This window comes from Prunus persica, chromosome G7, assembly GCF_000346465.2.
Source record: "Prunus persica cultivar Lovell chromosome G7, Prunus_persica_NCBIv2, whole genome shotgun sequence".
Classification (NCBI taxonomy): Eukaryota; Viridiplantae; Streptophyta; class Magnoliopsida; order Rosales; family Rosaceae; genus Prunus; species Prunus persica.
In genome coordinates this window covers 3912417-3928785 of record NC_034015.1, presented here as the reverse complement: position 1 = coordinate 3928785, position 16369 = coordinate 3912417, and the positions used below count along the sequence as shown (strand labels likewise).

Genomic DNA, 16369 nt, shown 5'->3' with positions numbered 1-16369 from the left:
CCGTAGACAAGTAGTGGACTCAAATCGGAGTTGTAACGAAGGAGTTACGATTAAAAGAAGTTTAGTGACAAAATCGTAAATGTTTCGAAGTTCAGAATTTTTAAAACCCAGATTTTTCTCCTTCGCGAGCCTCACGAACAGCCATTTTCAAACTCGCTTTCCTCCTCCGTCCAGCCACCAAATCGAGTGCCACAACTTGCAAACTCTTCATATCTCTCTCCTATTTCTATAAATAGCCATATCTAGCCATGATTCTAAGCGATTAAACCAGGAAATCGATCGAAAACAGAGCCAAAACAGAGCCATTTCTGGCTGTTTCAAAACAGCAACTCTCGACACCAATTCTGGCCATCTCCGGCCGCCACAACTCAGGTAATTGCACCCAAACTACTCTCCTACCTTCCCTTTGTGTTATCCCTTGAAAACACAACGTGAATCTATTCCAATTTCTTTGATTTTGAAACTAAAATTTTCTAGGTTTTCAAGAGACAAAAAGCTTCGTTCGAGGACTTTAGAGGTGGAATTGATCGTCGAGTCAATGTATAAAGTTACTCCCCTTAATGTGCTTAATCCGTAGGTATGATTATTGGCCGGCGGTTTGGAGTTTTTCGATCGCCAGAAAATTACTCAATACACCCGCCGATAGTGGCGGCCCGTGGCAGCGCGTCACCGGGGTGTCTATGTTGGGTTTTTATCCTAGAATGTTCCCCACGTCGTCCCGAGCACGACGGTATGCTCGGATTCCAATTTGGATACCGTTTGAGCCTCGAACGGATTTTGCATATTATGCAATTTCCATATTCAATAGGTTCGGACTGTTGAATCAAACCCAAATTCACGTATGTCGTACCTTGTATCTCTAGGATTGTGTAGAAATTCGCGGATTGAGAATCGGAGTCCCGAATGCTCTGATTTAATATTTCAAAGATTAAGTTAAACAATAACTGTCCGATCGTATGATTGTGAGCAATCTGATCATCCGATTCAGACCAGACTTACAGAACATGGTTATTAAAATGTGAGGAACTTATAGGAACTCTAGGATTGGTAATTGGAAGTCATGGACCCCACGGGGTCCCGGGTTGACCAGTATGGAAGTTTATCGCTTAGTGAGTCTCCGGTCTTTTCAGACCGCTCTGACTATCTGAAATGCTTAAGTGGGCATAGGAATGACTTTAAAGTTAGTGCACGCACTTCTAGGAGCTGGGGTTCAAGGTTTTAATTAAATACTTATATCGAGCTGTTTTATTAATTAAATATTCATGATGGTTTAATCAAGCACCTGGGGCCAGGCAAACCCGCAGGAGGGACCTTCAAGAGGTCCAGCTAGCTCAGTCCAGGAGTGAGTGGACTTTTTGTTTTATAACTGATTTATGCAACTCAACTCCATTATTTGGTCTTGAATAAGTTTTATCCAAAGATTAGTGTTTCCAATATTTGATATGTGCTTTTAAATATTTTAACTTATATGCTGCCGAGTGGGATATCCTTTAAGGATATAGGAAAAGGAAATTCTAGCTAAAGATCAGATAAATGGCAGTAGAGTTCTAGATTTAACAGAAATTCAGTTATTCATCAGATCTTTTAGAAATTTTATATTTTCTTAAGCCACCTTAGGTACCCAGATATAAAGATGTTGCCTTCGGAATAAAAGTTGCCTCGGAATAAATGTTGCCTTCAGAATAAAATTGTTGCCTTCGGTATAGTCAGCGCCCTTGACAGTTGCCCTACGAGTTTCAGGGACGCCTGGACCGTGGGAGCGAAGAATGCAGATCAAGTTGACTAAAGGTCTCCTGAATCCTGCGAGATTGCTGCTCGGGTCAACCTTGTATTACCGAGACCTGCGAGGACGTGTCACAAATTGTGACACGAGGAATTGACGGATATCAGGAATTGACGGAAATAAAGGGGTATACCTAGGTCGTAGTTTTAAATTGATTTCAATGGTTTTAATAGATTAATATGGACCATGAGTATGATTGACATATATATATATATATATATATATATAAGAGTGCATTGATTTCAGTACGAATATAATGAAGAGGATAATTTAGTTTTGCATAACTATTTTTACAGTGGGGTTAGTATGTTCTTATGTATTTTCTAAACTTTATTTTTGGTCCACTCACATTTTCAATGTTTTGTGCCCCCAGGCAGTAGACGTGCATTTGTGAGCCACCACAGGGCAATTTCTGCTTCCCGCACTATCTCAATTTGATGTAGGGTTCTTGGTTCACAAGTTGTTTCCTCCCTTGTAAATTGATCTGTATAGTTGCTCTGATATTGCCCTATGACGTATTTAACTGTTGAAACATATTTATATATGTATACTGGCAGTTGGTGTATATATTTAAGTGTTGTTGATAGGTGTAAATTTTTGGGGAAAGAACAACTTACGAAGGAGACTTTGTCGAATTTTCGGTAGGAGTCAAACCTAAAGTGAAGTAAGTTTTGAAAAGAAGGGCAATTAGGTCATTTGTGCCCGACACCCGCCAGGTGTTGGACACGCACAGGGTTCGACTCAGATTCCGAAGTGGAATTTGGGTTGGGTCTTGTCAATACAGTCTTTCTCTAACTCAATGCTCTTGATCACATCATCAGGGCACATGTCAAGCCCTTAATATGAACTCCAATCTTGTATGACTTATATGATTATGTCACTATTCTCAATCACACCTATTGTTTCAGCCAAAGACTCCCGAATCATATGGTCATAGTATTCTCCCTATTTACTAAAGGTAGAGATCCTTTATTGTATACTCACTTACCTCTATGAATTGATCATGAATCTTGACCATACCTTGAGGTCATGCCGCTAAGGAGCACAATGGTTTAGTATGATCAAAGGCTCACAATGCTTCCATGAGACAACTGTGGTGCCTCTGGTCTATGATTAATTTACATTATTACAACCGTGGATATCTTTTTTGACATATAGGTAAAACTTCCATATAAGTTTTCTCGGTTGATCGCATTCAATGAATATCCATACACTTGTCCTAGTTTCTCTACACAAATGAGTTGAGACCAGTCATCCTCCCAATTGAGCAGATATAGTGTTTGCCGATCTTTGCTGATTGTCAATGCTTAGTTGACAATCCTATGACCAGAAACTTTTTAAGGTGTGAGTTATGGGGAAAGGTTTCATGGACCTAACTTCTTTAGATTGTTTTTCGCATCTCACTGTCTATAGACTTATCGTTTAAGTAGATAAGTATTAATGAGACTATTACCTAAATTGAAGTAATTGCCCTTATGATTTACAAAAGGTAATGAAACATCCATAATTTTGGCTTTAGAGCATATTTTCGACACAATCCCTAATTCCTATCAAATTTATGTTCCACATGGAGGGGCATTTCAGTTGAATCTTACAGCCCCTCCCTAACCACCTAGTAGTCTCTCCCCAACCACCTTTTCCCATCCTTCTTCCCCCCTCCCGGCCCAACCCACTCCCCGCCCTATAGCCATGACCCAACCACCCCCACAACCACCTTTTGCCCTCCCTCCTCCCCCTTCCAACCTAGCATTTTGCTCCCCTCCTCTACAACCACCCTTTCCCTTATTTCTTTCTATTATCAACTCAAATCCTAATTCCCATACATTGCCCGAAACCTGTTCTCATAATCCCAAATTCCCAAACACAAAAAGCAGAGATTAAGAGGCCCCGTTTGGGATTGCTTTTTTTGGCCAAAAACCTGCTTAACTTTAAAGTTAAGCAGTTTAAGGTGTTTGGTAAAAATAAAATATCCCGATTATTTTAAAAGCAGTGACATTTTGACAGCAGCTTTTAAAAGCAGACTCTGAGTTCCTTTTCAAAGCTACTTTCAAAAGAAGCATAGATGAACATTTAATGAATTTTTTTAATTCCCAAAACATCATTCATTTAAAAAAAATGACACCACCTCCACTTTCACATCCAACTCCACCACTTGCACCACCACATTCACTACCTCCACAACCACCACCACTGCCACCACCACCACCACAACCACCACATCCTCCTTCTCCTCATCCTCCGCCACCACCACCACCACCTCTACCATCACCTCCTCCACCTCTACTTCCTCCTCCACCACCACCACGGCCACCACCACCACGGCCACCACCACCATCACCACCTCCTTCAAAACCTCCACATCCACCACCACCACCATGCTGCCACTACCACCACCACCACCACCTCCACAACCGCCATCCCTACCACCATAACTACCACAACCACCAACTCCGCCTTCATCTCCATCACTAACTCCACTCCATCACTACCACTACCACCACATGATTGGTGCATAACACTTTTAACATCATGTCTATTTTAGTCATTATTCACAACTACAATAATTTTATATTAAAATTTACCAAACGGTTTTAACACTACTTTTTGTACTAACAACACTTTAAAAATAATGTTTACCAAACATGGAGCTGCTTTACTTTACAGCTAATTATTTTTAAAGCACAACATAAGCAACTTTTTTTAAAAGTGACAGCAATCCCAAACTAGGCCTAAAAAGTCACACAACTTTTTATTCAGGATTGGAGGTAAGGGACTTTAAGACTTGAAAGGAGAAGAAAAGCTACAGGAGGGGGAGTGGTTGAGGAGAGACCATAGATTGGACCTAAGTGCCCCTCCATGCAAACAAAAATTTGACCAAAATTTGGGGTTGTCTTTGAATGGCTTGAAATTCAAATTACAAGGTTAAAATTGATCAAATTAAAACTATAGAGACTTTAGTGATACCAAAAAAATGACATTTTACCTAATATATATTTGTTTTCTTTTTAAGTGAATTATTTCTCGGCCCTTTTGGATACTCATCAAGCAGCAACACACTGGCATGCACTGCCTTTGATTTTAATGTTTTCTAAGAAAATGACGGAGACAATTTTTCCAAAGGAAAAAGGATTTTTTGATTGGATATTTGTTAATTTTTCCAAATAGAAATATATGGATATTTACGTAACGTTTTTTATTCCAAGTTATGGAGAAATTATAGAATAGTACGGTATCACCACGTCAGTTGGTGATACTTCCATTCAAAAATTGCCACGTGTATTATTTTTATAGGAAATTAAAATTTTTGTTCTGGCTAGATTTGAAACTCTAATTTTACCCTTCAAAATAAAATTAAAACAATTGATAGAAAGAAATACATGGAAAGTGAAAACAGCCCTTTACCATCGCGATGCCGCCATCATCCTCCGCCCCCTCTCTGTCTTTCCATTACAAGATGTTCATTTAAATGTCACAATAGGGTTTAGGGATTACTAGACAGATCCCACAACGAAGGCATAAAGCCTCACATAAGTACCTGAAAGGCACACCAATACAGCCACAAAAGCTGACGAGAAGGAAAGAAAAATTCCTCACGAAATCCAGAAAACAGCAGGTGCTTCTTCCTGGGTTCAATATTGCTTCTTCTTAGGTTGAAAGCTTCAAATTTTGCATCCCAAAGTTCCAGGCCCATCTTCCTTCCTCTTGACCAACAAAACAAAAGGAGATGAGATGAATCTGGGGCTGTTTGAGGTTGCAAGGAAGGAAAAAAAAAGGGTGATGGTATCGGGTGGGAAACAGAGGCTGGGGATGAAGGGAAAGGATATGGGTGGTTGCGGGATTGAGTAAAATGCCATGCACGTTGTAAACAAATTGAAATGGGATCTGGGTCTTCTTCACCGTATTGTTTGTGGAAGAAAAAAGCTTGCTTTGGCACAATTGGAGAAAAGGGCAATGATAAGATGTGATCTGATTGCAAATATACAAAGACAAAGGAATGGAATAAGACGAAGGGGCGGCAGGCATGGGAGGCAGAGCGACGGCAGAGGATTGAGTGCGAGCGATTGTTGCTGGGACAATTTCTCTGCTAACTTTTTTTAATTTCAAAGGGTAAAATTGGAGTTTCAAATCTAGCCAGAACAAAAAGTTTAATTTCCTATAAAAATAATACACGTGGTAATTTTTGAATGGAAGTATTACCAACTGGCGTGGTAATACCGTATTATTATATAATTTCTCCTAGTGATGGTCTGCCTTTGATTATTATTACTTTTTTGGGTGCATTTGGAATTCATTAGAAATTGAAATTGTCTTCTAATATTTCTCACTCAAAACACAACTCAAACAAACCCACAGAGAGTGAGTGAGGGGGACATTGAAGGAAGGCTGTGTTGGTAGAGAAGAGAAGAGGAGAATAGAGAGAGAGAGAAGCATGCAATACAATACAGTGATGGGAGGAATGGCAGTGGGGCCCTCGAGAGATGAGCATTGTTGGGAATGGGGGAGGAAGTACATGGAGTATAATCTTTGCAGCGTCAAAGACGGCGTTTCGCTGACACTAGGTTTAATCAGTGTGGTGAGTTGGGGTGTTGCTGAGATACCTCAAGTCATCACAAACTACAAAAACAAATCCACGGACGGTCTGTCTCTTGCTTTCTTGATGACTTGGATACTCGGGTAGGCTACTTTTATGATTGTGCGGCTCACTGCTTTTGCCCTTTTCTTCGTCTCTTTATCCTTTATTATTATAATTTTGTTGATGTTCTGTGCAGTTTTACTTTTATTATGTCCTTATCATTCATTCCAAATCCCATTTCAGACTTTTGCTTCCTGCTTGCTGTTGTTTTCAAATGTCTTCCTCATGTCATTTATGTGGTGGTGGAGGTGGACCCAGAAAGAAATTCAAAAGCAAAGCTATTCATTCTCTTTGCTTCACAATTCCCAAATTCTTGTCTTTGTAAACCCTCCACCAAACCCACCAAATTATGCTTGGAGTTCAATCCAAATATATATTTTGTGATTCAGAATGCAAGCTTATCAATATCTTTGTAATTTATTTCTCTAGTTTTCTAGGATTTTCACTTTCGTCCTTGTAGTTCCAATTTTGACAATGATACCTTTGTGTTTACTTGATGTAGCCAAAACTTTGTCACTAATTGCTTCATACAGCCTGCAGCCATAATATGTGACTTTATGTTCTAACTTCTAAGCTGAATTGTGATATTGACAAGAGACTAATTGCTTTGCTCATGTAATTTATTTCATATGGAATTCTTATGCAGGGACCTTTTTAATCTTTTCGGCTGCATGTTGGAACCAGCTACGGTAAGTGTCCTTTAATGATTCAGTTTCAGTATCTTAAATAACTTTTTAAACTTGGTCTAATTTTTTCATATACAGGGACAAGATTAAGTTTAACCAATAGAAAATGAATTCCTAGGTAGTCTTGAAACTAATATGAAAACTTCTATTTTTGTTAAATTTAATTTAGCAGCTCCGTATTACTTCGGTGCCTGATATAGTTCATCTGTATTCCTCTACCAATGCAAATGTGGAAGTATTTTTAACTTTTACTTAATGGTGCATGTAAATGTAAGATTCTTAATGTTTGTATGTCAACATTACAACCAAGGGCAAAAATGAGAATCTACTATTTCTTCCTTGTGGCCACCACTTGGCTAGTTTGTAACAATCAAACCAGCTCTCCATAGAGCAACGTGAAGTGAGGTGATGGAAAAAGTCCCTCCCAAGGCGTAAGAACAGTCTTCTCCAGGCCAATGCTATGCTTAATGTCCCCTGTAGCCATGACATGGCAAGGTCTGTACTAGAGGATCATTGACTCACCCTTGGGTGGTACATAAAACTATTGTAGACTATGGAAAAAAAATTCAAACGCTGCCTAAGATACCAGAAAAGTAAAAAACACAACAGCATCTACGAGAGAAAGCAACATCACAAAGACAACACAAACTCCAAAGCTCTAGGTTGCAAAACATTCTCCTCAAAGTTGCAAAAATATTTATATGGAGTTCGAACTCTAAGCATCATAAACGTAGAAGATCGTAGATGGTAAGTAGGAACTCTTCGAAGCAAAATAGGAGTCCAGAAATGTAGAAATGGTTAAAATATTCTTGATGTGACACTTTCATTTAAACGAAGAAGATTCAATGTTTGTCTTTCTACTCACAAGTGCATTTTGCCCCAAAAAAAGAGGCGGAATCTGGAACTCGCTTGTTTTTACATTGTTCATATGCATTGCGGCCGCTGTGGCAGTTAGTCAGGGAGGCAAGGGTTAATATCCTTTAGTCACCTTCAAACATGCTTTGCGAAAAGTATGTCGTTTGGTGGCGGAAAGGAAGGCAAGAATGTTGTGGAATCGCACTGTGTTAGCTGTCCTTTAGGTAATTTGGTTGGAGAGAAATTGAAAAATATTCGAGAACTATAGTGCGGAGATAGAAGAGATTTCCTGGGAAAGAATCAGTCCATCGTTATGGGCTTCTCTTTCTCCAACTTATAGGGATCTTTCGTTTTCTGTAATTTTATTAGTTTTGGGAGTTTCCTGTGGTTAGCTTTGTTCTACCTTTTGGATTTGTTTGTTAGGGCTGTATCATTTTGATGGTGGACTTCTGGTTCATTAAGTTTTGTATTGTGAAACATGAAACTATAGACTTGTCTTAGCATGCAACCAAAGCTCGTCCTCTTCATTCTTCTTGAGATGTCATCTTCAACTTGCTCGACACAAACTCGTACAACTCTAGTGTTTCAGAGATGGAATTAGCCAATACAAAGTAAACTTAACATGATGGTGTATGCTATTACAACCTAGGGTTCTCCAGTTAGTGTTGGTCTGTTGATTGATGGTAATCAAGATTGTGAGCCCTTTATCTTGGTGGGTCCTTTATCTTGGTCCATGTGCCATATATAAATTCTGTGTTTTCTGGATAAAGAAGACTTGATCATAAATAGAATATGCAAATCAAGTTACAATTCAGAACTTGCTGAAAGTGTCTACCTAAGTTCTTGTTATCTTTGAATTGATTTGGATGATCTAGAGAATTGGTATGCAATTTCTGTTAAGTTCAATCTTCTACATAGAAAGCTTGCTTTTTGCAAGAAGACTGTGTCAACTAAAGTTCACTATAATGCTTACTTATTGGGATTATTTTGTTTTATTGCTTCCCAATGCATAAGGGTAATGATCTCAGATTAGTTTTGGACATTTTTGCATACATATTGTCTTTCATAATCACAAAGTATTGGTAACTAACTGCTCCTTTGTATACTTGTTTATGCAGCTTCCAACACAATACTATATGGCAATGGTACGAATGTCGAGACTGGAGCTGCATTTTGATATCTAAACAAATAGATTTTTCATTCAAATTGATTTCATGTCATCAACAAATGAGGTGATGCGATCTTTCACTGTTTTCTTGGTATGCAGTTGTATACAATTACCACAGCTGTTCTTGCGGTGCAGACCATATACTATGGCTGCATATATCCTCGACTTAAACGCAATTTGAGACAGAAAAAGGTTGGAAGCTGATGTCCTCATCTCCTCTTACATAATCGCATAACCTTAGCCACTTACTCATTCATGTTTGCCTTGTTGTATATTTCTAGCAGAGTAGGAAAGTTAGAGCTTCTCATTTTGGGAACCAGGAAAATTTTAAAGAGCATGTAATGGAAAGCTTGTTGAAAGATCCTATAATAGATTCCAAGTTCAAATATGGCAAAAGAATCAAGATTTGGAAAAATAGGAAACTTGAATATAATTCGAACTGAGAAAGATTCAAGTGATTTGAGGTTTTCAGAAATTCATGCCCATCTGATTAATTTCGATTACATGAAGTAGGTACACATTAACCTTGTATGGATCTGTCAAATATTTTCTGTATTGTTTGTTTAACCAGCTGATAAGACCTCAATTTGATCGAGATTTTATTTCAATCTTAGAAAAGAAGGAAATCTTTTCTGGTTAGCTAGCATTTCTGTACCTGTTTCTTCTAAATGTATAGTATTGAAGAAGCAACTCATTGTCTTCTTCTCTTTCTTGTGGCCATCTAATCAGATTGTGGAAATAGAACTTTTTTAGCAGATAGCTTCTTCTTTCCAGTAGGTTTTACAATGATTAGTTTGCTTTAGATGTGTTCTGATTTCTAGATGGTGTGAATACCATTCCAGGGAAGCATGCAACAGTAGCACATAACTTGGAGCACTTAATTTACTTCTGACAGTTACATTAGCTAGTTCAACTACTTTATGAATTACTTATTGTCTGCTTTAGGTTTAATTTTTGCCTTTTTGCAGTCGTACATCGAGTACGTTTGATGCTTGTATGAAAAAGCAAAAAGAGAATACCTTTAATGCACTAATCTGTAATGTAGGGTTCCAACTCTAACCTGACTGAGGTTAGAAGATGCAATACTGACTTCGTTGGGAAACAGGTCAACCATGCTGGCAGAAGTATTGGGTTTGACACCCCCAGTGCAGGAAATGTTTTGAGTTCACCCATTCCTCTTCCAGGAATTTGTCCAAGTATTTCCCCCGGAAGAGAATCATACTACATGTAATTAATATTTCTCATCAGATTTCTCAAATGTGCTTCTATGGAGTGACAAATTATTATCGATTATCTCTTTTTATTTTTGTTTCTTGTAATTTATAATCGATGAAGACTTCAATTTGGCACAGTAAAGTTAGATCTACATTTTGTCTAGTAAAAACGAAGTAGGAGTTGGACATGTAATGGTTATACATTAAACCCTACCGGGCTTCTGAAAATTAAGGGGAGCAGATGGTTCTTATGGGAGAAAAAAAAAAAAAAATTATACAAATTACATTCAAAACAAAGACACTTGTCCTTTGTTAAAGTTTTAGTCAACTTTATGAAGCAGCCAGTTGACAGAAAACTTACTGTTCTGGATAGTTATTGAGGATCTAATAAGTTTCTTGGTTTGGGGCTTTTAGGCTATTAATATATATATATACTTTTTTTTTTTTTTTGGTAATTTGTGTCAGTCAATAACTCTTGTACTTTATGTCAGTCAGTTTTTTGTGACCTTTTAGGGGCATGCTCTTGGAACTAGAAAGTATTGAGCAGGCTAGTTGTTATCAGATCTATTTAAGTGGGGTTGGAGCTAGTGTAACTTGGTCTTAATTTTATCTAGTATATTTATCTTAAGGGAAAGCCTCGCTTACTTTCTTGTAGGGTTCTGTTCAGCCTTTGGGTACTCGTACTGCATTTTGCATACCTTTCTCGATTTGTCATGATTATAATAATGATGTTAACTGACATTTGGTGGCTGTCTCCTTGATTATTCTGCATCTTTTAAAAGAAAATGAAAGATAACTAGGGCTGCAAATTGCTCACCCTTGCTACATATCTAATGCAAGATGTTGCTAGCTGAAATCTGCCAGCATTTTTATGAAGTCTGCAACTATAATCAGATGGTTGCTGTGATAAATGATTTTAAATTTTCAGAGTTAAGTGATCTATCTAATTTTCATTGTTGAAAATCATGATCATGTAGTAAGATCTCTATTTTCCTGGGAATTCAGATCAGCAAGATCTCTATCAAGGAGTCATACCCCTACAGAAAGGTCTTATTTGGCACAAACAACGGCTCCTACTTTTAATCATGTTCGGAATTCCAATGAAGAGCCCTTGCTTGGTGCACTTGCATCTACACAATCTGCACCATCTAATAATGTCAAGACCGTCCTCTGTGTGGTAAGCTCTATACCGGTGAATGTATAATTAATAAGTATATTGCATTGTCAGAATGTTGATCATACAATGTAAACTGTTTTCTTTTCCTTCTGATTTAGGTCTCTCTGATGACCCTCTTTGGTACTTTTAATCACCGATCAGTAGATAACAATCTTGATTTAATTGTTGAAAATCCAAGTCGAGGAGTAGTGCTGCGAGTAGGAAGAAGGCTGTTGCAGGTAGTCAAAATTCCGAACTGGCAGTTTACTTTCTCTTTTACAATTCTTAAGATGCTATTGAGAAAACAGGTTAGGTGGCAGTATTCTTGTTGCACAAACCACTAATGTTGCCAGTTTATAGCTGAGCAGTTTTCTCTTCTGGTTTTCTGTTTAATATGTTCTATACAAAACTTAATATAATAGATATACATGGTGTGCATCTGTCTAATATAATAGATATACATGGTGTGCATCTGTCTTTCTGTAACTTCATATAATGGGTATTCGTGGCGTATTAGTTGGAATGTTGGGTAAAACATATCTTATCTTTCATCATCATTATGGCTGGTGTAAAAAAAGGCAAAAAAAAAAATGGGATTGTCTGATGATGGCTATTTTTGGTCTATTTGGTCACAAAGGAATCAGCAGATCTTTGAACATGTTACGGGGGTGTAAGTGGAGGTGTGGGAGCAGGTCAAGTTCTGGGCAGTGCTTTGGGCTTCAATATTATTCTAGATTGAAAAGTTGCAGTGTCATGATTTATTTTGGTTTCTTAATCTATAATTTCTTCTATTAATGTTATTTGCTCTTCTGCTCTTGGTGGTTTACCTGTCCACTTTACTGTACAGTCTCGCTTATGAAATCAAATTTAATCTTCTAGTCTAAAAAAAAGTTCATTATCATCACCATTATTGTTTTCTAGTTCGGAGTTTGGACAAAGTTTTAAGATTGGGGATACACGAAGTCATGTTTCAGGATGTTCTCTGGGTCAATATGTCTTGTACGCATTTTTTTTCTTCAGTTTTATGATAATTTTCTGTAGAAGTTGTAAATGTTTTCCAAAGAGGAAGAAAGAAACTCAAGCATTGTTCTTTTCAGGTAAGTAGAGAGCTGTTGCAAGCAAAGGGTACTAAAGATAGCAGCAGGATAGGAAATTTGCTTGGTTGGGGAATGGCAGCTATTTACATTGGTGGACGGCTTCCTCAAATTTTCTTAAATGTAAGTAGTACCCATAAAAGTAGCTATACTTATTCGGAAGGAGGTGCCATATTGTGCAAAGTTGACAACTTTTTTAGCTTTGCTCGCTTCTGTGAGATCATTCTAGTTCTTATGTTTTTTCTTCTGTGGGGAAACTTTAATTTTGCCACTTCCATCTGCTAATGAATACGTGGGTTGTCATTTGCATGTAGTGAGTATGGTGTGCTCCAGCATGATATGCTGCTATCTATAAGATGTGCAAACCAGAATTAGCTACTTATATTTGATAAATATCATTGTCTTAATCCATCCCTTTTTTTTTGGGTATCTTATTTTATTTTGTCTCAGTTGTCTGAGTGATGTTAACTTCTGGTTCTTGATCAATTTTTGCAGATCCGAAAGGGCAATGTTGAGGTAAGCATTTTCACCGTCATAGATGTAGTTAATGATTAATGGAAGAAGAAAATGAATCTGTGTTTAATGTTAGGCCTAAGCTCAAGTTTAGAGGTTAAGTTTATTTTGTATAAGTTTATATTTATCAGAATTAGGATTTAGTGGGTTAATTATTTGTGTCAATTTATAAACGCTGATAATAATTTAAGGTATTATTTAAATGGGTATCAATAATAAATTGAAAAATGCAAGGACAGTATGATAATTGTACAAAGTCCCCACTTTCCAACCTCCTCTACATTTACAGCTCTTCCTACACTAATTTTCTGTACACTTGTGTGTGATAACTCTAGTTAATTATGTAGGTTTCCTATTGTGTTTTGTTAAGTTAATTTAGTAATGCGTGATTGCCTCTATGAAGAGGGCTTACTGGAAATAAAGTTTCAGATTCTTGAGAGATGATTGAGATTCTGGAAAAGCACTTAGAATTTCTTCCAGGAAGTACTAAAAGTGCTAAGCACTTTCAAATTTTTATGTCAAACGCAGCCATAAGCACGTTTGGTTGTTAAAAAGTTCGTGCAGAAGTAATCCCAAACATGCCATAAGAGATGATTCTAGTTGATTGAGTATATTGATTCAAATTTTAGTTTTCTCCCTATTTTCTCTGTCAGTGGTTTCTTGTTGGCACCTTCAGATATTGAATACTTTTTTCGTGAATTTTTTTTAGTGGATTCTTTTATTACAGCAGTATAAGCATCAACTACATTTTTCTAAAACCCTTTGATCCCACTCCTCAACCCAGAGGAGAACGCAAATATCTTTCTGTGTTGCATGCATGATGTCAGAGAGTGAGAGAGAGAGAGAGAGAGAGAGAGAGAGAGAGAGAGAGAGAGAGAGAGAGAGAGAGTGATAATATTTTTCTTTATAATATGCAGGGGCTTAATCCTTTAATGTTCGTCTTTGCTGTTCTTGGAAATGCCACTTATGTAGCAAGGTGAATGTTGGTTGTGGTTCTTTTCCTACTATTTGGCCTTTTGTTGTACAGCCATTTAATTTACAGTTAGTTCCAAAGTTAATGATGTATTTTTTTACCACAATATGTAGATTGTTTCAGGTGTTACTTTTATTCCATTTCACTATTGATCTTGGTTCTTTTTTTTTTTGTTTTGGGGTCGAATCTTGGTATTTTGTTGTGCAGCATTATTGTGAACAGCTTGGACTGGTCGGAGATCAGACCAAATCTTCCGTGGCTGGTGGATGCTGGAGGATGCATGCTTCTGGATATTTTCGTATCCTTCTTGTATCACTGTTACATATGTTTTTTTGAATGTAGCATACCTGTTTGAAAGGGCTATATATGTTTATCTTAAAATAGTACAAAGCACATTCACAAGCTGTCAAAAATTTGCTAATTTAATAGTTTTTCTTAGAAGGTTGAACAGTTTTCTTGTTGTACCTCTTACAGAACAAGTGCAATATCTTGAACAGTCTGAAACTCTTGCACCTTAATGTCTTTTAGATACTAATTCAATTCTTCCGATATTGGAGACACCAAGACCCAGAGGGTAAGGATGTACACTCCAATGCAGCCTAGTTAATGAAGGAATGACATAAACTTTTCAAGGTCTCTCTCTCTCTCTCTCTCTCTCTCTCTCTCTCTCTCTCTCTCTCTCTCTCTCGCTTGAACGTGAGGCATGTTTTTTTTTTTTGTGTGGCTTGTGGCTTTAAGATGTTTTGTTGTGGCATATAGTATCATCAGTTTCCAGTTGCATCATTCCACTTAAACTTTGTTTGCTTCCTACCTAGAGAGAATTGTAAAAACCGTAAACTGAAGTTACTTTTTTCTCTCTCTAAACATTGGTCATTAGCTGTCTGGTTAGATATTCTACAAATTGGTACGGTGTCTTACATAGTTATGTAGGAGCAGAGAAAAACTAGAACCTGACATTCATATAATTTTGACACACTTGAGAGGGTCTAAATTTGCAATACATTGTGAAAGAGAAACACAATCTTTTAGCGTTGGTTTTTATTAAGTTTGCAAATTAATAAAAGCTAATCAAGATTCAAATGAAGTTCTATAATAAAAGCTAATCTTAACCTCATTGCTGTCATATGCTATAATCTAATTTGTTTACTTTGTTGAAATCATGACTCAGATGCATTTATGAAGCCATGGATGTTCGTGAATCTTCAGAGCTGCCTTTTTGGGGTCCAGTCCAAAGTGATGCAGTCGCCGTCACATGAGCCAGAAAACTGAAATAAGTTCGGATTTGTGCAGTCAATTGAGTAATCAGCAGGCTCTGCAGCCAATGGGTCATTTTAGTGCTTTGATTTTGCACCCTACATTACCAGATCAGCAGTCTCTGCACATGAATTCTGTCCAAGCTATGTAGCTGTTGACATTATTTGTCTATTTTTTCCTTAATTGAAGCGGGTGCTTTTCTCAAAAGTGTACCCTCTCTTTTACCTTGTGATGAAATCTCTCGGGAGCTGCCAACTGGTTGGAATGATATTAACTCTTATTTTATTCATTTCTATGTTACGTCAAAATGATTTTTGTACCATGCATTCCAGCTTGGAAAGATCCTTCCCTTTTTGGCCAGTTTTGAGCGAGGGATCGAAGCCATTTTTTCTAAACAGAGTAGAGGCTATCAATGTGATGTTCTAACTAGTCTAGTTGGTCTGTCATCTCTGAAATATGTGCCAAAATCTGTTTGGAATCGGTTTTAGGATCAATGGTAATCAATTTGATATCTGTTGAGAGAAGTTGTGTGAATAGAGCATTGACTTTGAACCTTATTCATATACTGGCCTTTGACCTAATTTCAGTAGGAACCAATCTCCTTGGCGGTTTGGACTACCTAGAGAATCTCAAACCAATCCCTATTTGAATGTTATGAGAATTTTGGTAAAATCCAATAAACGTTGAGAACATTTGACTCCACTCATTAAAGATATTTGCATCTTATTTTGACTTTTATTAATGAATTAAGAAAACATTGGACTCCACTCATTAAATAACTCAAATTACTCATCATTTAATAGTCAATAGTTCACATTTTCCCTTGACAAAATCAGGTCCACAGTGACCCAATCCAACAGAAGAATGCATGCCCTGACCACAGTCTTTCCAATAAGTTCAAGAGTATACCATTTGGGCACACCAAAGAATGGCGGCATCAGGAAAGACTCAAATGGTTTTTGGATTTTGTATTTTGAAGAACAAACCTTTTTAAATGGAAATCAAGATTTCTGACTAAAATCAATTTTTATGAAATACAA

At 37.3% G+C, this 16369-nt stretch overlaps 1 protein-coding gene across 2 annotated transcripts; it reads left to right on the top strand.

The window, feature by feature from the left end:
* Positions 5032-15648, top strand: LOC18770329. Of its 2 annotated transcripts, none has more exons than XM_020569476.1 (13): positions 5032-6457; positions 7063-7105; positions 9076-9102; positions 9225-9317; positions 10231-10352; positions 11345-11516; positions 11615-11734; positions 12593-12712; positions 13085-13105; positions 14020-14078; positions 14283-14373; positions 14604-14708; positions 15244-15648. In XM_020569476.1, exons 1-12 carry the CDS (start codon positions 6213-6215, stop codon positions 14676-14678), a joined length of 1188 nt encoding a protein of 395 aa, XP_020425065.1. In that variant the 5' UTR covers positions 5032-6212; the 3' UTR covers positions 14679-14708; positions 15244-15648. The 2 variants fall into 2 exon arrangements, with proteins under 2 accessions (XP_020425065.1, XP_020425064.1); XM_020569475.1 differs by having other exon boundaries at positions 5033-6457; positions 10171-10352.

Coding starts and splice junctions, on each gene's coding strand:
- LOC18770329 (XM_020569475.1), top strand. CDS start 6,213: ATGCAATACAATACAGTGATGGGAGGAATGGCAGTGGGGCCCTCGAGA. Junction 6,458..7,062: donor TTGATGACTTGGATACTCGG/GTAGGCTACTTT, acceptor ATTCTTATGCAG/GGACCTTTTTAATCTTTTCG. Junction 14,374..14,603: donor GCATGCTTCTGGATATTTTC/GTATCCTTCTTG, acceptor AATGTCTTTTAG/ATACTAATTCAATTCTTCCG.